Raw genomic sequence first — 2,338 nt, 5'->3', positions numbered from 1 at the left:
CCCCCCCCCCCCCACAAAAAAAAAAATCTGAGTTTGATTTGGACCCTTTTGTGCATTGACATGCAAAAATACCTCCAATGGTAACTAATAAGTGGGTCACCTACCCACCACCTTCCCCACCATCCTACTATAGTTTGTTATATTATACAGTTGTACAGTACCATATTTAACCAGCAGTGCTTGCATTGGCAGTAATCTGCCCAGAGAAAACCCAGGTACTGTGAGATGGGGGGACCCAGTTACTATAATACACAGGGAGACCCAAATAGACCAGGAATGGCTTTTGGCTCATGACAACAGATGGAACGTATCCAAAAAATTAGCTGACAACATAATTCCAAAAGCCTTTTTTGTAACTGTTGGGAAAGCGACTATTTCTTGGCCCTAAAGGTCCTTGATTTAGAACGTGTGAGATACTTTCAGTACCTGGATTTGACTTTAGAAGATATGATTTACTGCAGCTTGGTGGTAAATCTGGAGCTTCTAAGTTACTGTATGTAGACCTTTCTTACCTGAGCCTGATGTGGATCTAGAGCTTACAGCTAAAGAGCTTTTCATTATCAGAATTTGGAAATGTTCCCCAGAGCTCTGGGTCCAGATACAGATCCAAAACTTCTTCAATTTAAAGTCTATCACCTGGGTCTTACTGTACCACAAGAACCTGTTAAGATATAAAGCTCTCAATCAGGTGTTCTCTAGTTCTTCATCATCAGAGCCTAGTTATAGTTCTAGGCTCTGATGATGGTCATTGGTTGCCAGGAGTTGGGTTGGATGCCCGCCAGAGTATCCTAGGTTGCTAAGACCTGAGCAGGCAGATGTGTATGGCTCTTACACATTTCCTCACCCACCTCTTAGCAACCTGGGACTGTATGGCTGGAAAGGGGGCAGCAGGCACACTGCAAATATTGTGCATGCCATTTGGAGCCCCCGCCCGTGACCCAAAGAGATGCTGCCTGAGACAATATAGTACCATATTTGACCAGCAGTGCTTGCATTTGCAGTAATCTGCCCTGAGAAAACCTAGGTACTGTGAGATGGGGTGGCCCAGGCTGCCTCATTAGAGGGATGGTCCTGGCTACACTTGTGTCTTGTTATAGGATAAAAGCGATATTACTAAAGTGATGTAATATACCAAACGTCATGCCACTGGTCTGATGTCATCTTAGCAAGGAAAGACCTTTGGTCCGGCTGGCAAACGCAACCAACAAGCCTTTTTATGGTAGGTGCAGATTTCTGTGGGCTAAAGACAGTGTAGCAAGCAAAGGTATAGGTGGGCACACTGAAGTTTTTCTAAAAGACATGGTTTATTATGATACTTCTTCATATCTTCCAACATTGGCTTCCATTGCAGCTCTCACCTTGATCACATGACATCTCAGAGCCGCAAAGGAAAATGGTGATGAAAGACTTCCCTCCTAGCAGAAGCCATAATTGCAGGTCTGGTAAGGAGCAGGTAACAATATAATGCCCAGCATGTGTCAATGACTGCCGGTCCCACACTGATAAATGTGTGAATGGTGAAGTATCTCCACTTCGGGACACCAGCCAACATATCTTATCAGTAGTGGCCAAGGGGCAAAATCTTCTTAGTCTTAGCGATAGGAAAAGTATAACCTGGGAGATGGCTTGTCCCTAGGGTGAGACAACTTACCAGAGCCAGTGAGTCTATTCTACTAGAACCACTGGTGTTATATCAAAACAAAAAGGGTGCCATGTTACAGAAACAGAAGAGCCCAAATACAGGGTTCACCTGCCATTCCCTCCATAATACAGCAAAAGCAGCTGCTTCCCCCAAAAACATGTTCAGAAGAGGGGCAAACATGTTCTCACAAAAATCAGGGTCCAGCAGTTCAAAAGACACACTGTAAGACACACTGCTGCTTTCTAGTTCATATTAACTCCATGCTTGCCTCAGATAATCTTAAGTGGACTTGGGGGTATGGTGATGGAGTAAGGACTGTTTCCAGCATTTTCTTTCTCTTTTAGGTCAGTAAAAGGACTCCACCTGAATGTAGTGTTCTTGGGTAAAGGTGGGTTCAAAGTGCTCATATCGTTGATTCTTGGGCGCTATCTGCCATGGTTAGTGGGATTGACGAGACAAGATGTCAAGCTTATCTATCCATACTTTGAGAAGAATGTGTATGCTGTGCTTCGGGAGTCTGGATACCTCCACATTCAGGCAACCAAGCCGGATACTGTAGGTAAGAAACTTTTGTGTTATTAAATATATGTCTAAGCTAAAACAAAATAACCAATGTGTTCCATTAACAGACAGACCTCAGAATTCCAGGTGAAGAGTGAATGGCCCAATATATCATATGCAGTGCTCCCCCCCCCC

At 44.1% G+C, this 2,338-nt stretch overlaps 1 protein-coding gene across 1 annotated transcript in view; it reads left to right on the top strand.

The window, feature by feature from the left end:
* The window catches only part of LOC108802122 (epoxide hydrolase 1-like), a 16,960-nt gene that overhangs the window by 7,460 nt on the left and 7,162 nt on the right, over positions 1–2,338 (top strand). Inside the window, exon 4 of the mRNA XM_018574008.1 lies at positions 1,968–2,201. Coding sequence (XP_018429510.1) covers positions 1,968–2,201 — 234 coding nt within the window. The remainder of the gene's footprint in view (positions 1–1,967; positions 2,202–2,338) is intronic.

The sequence above is a fragment of the Nanorana parkeri genome, unplaced genomic scaffold, assembly GCF_000935625.1.
Source record: "Nanorana parkeri isolate BGI_ZX_2015 unplaced genomic scaffold, ASM93562v1 scaffold2673, whole genome shotgun sequence".
Taxonomy (NCBI): Eukaryota; Metazoa; Chordata; class Amphibia; order Anura; family Dicroglossidae; genus Nanorana; species Nanorana parkeri.
Note: the sequence above shows the minus strand (reverse complement) of the source record. Positions and strands in the feature narration are given on the sequence as shown.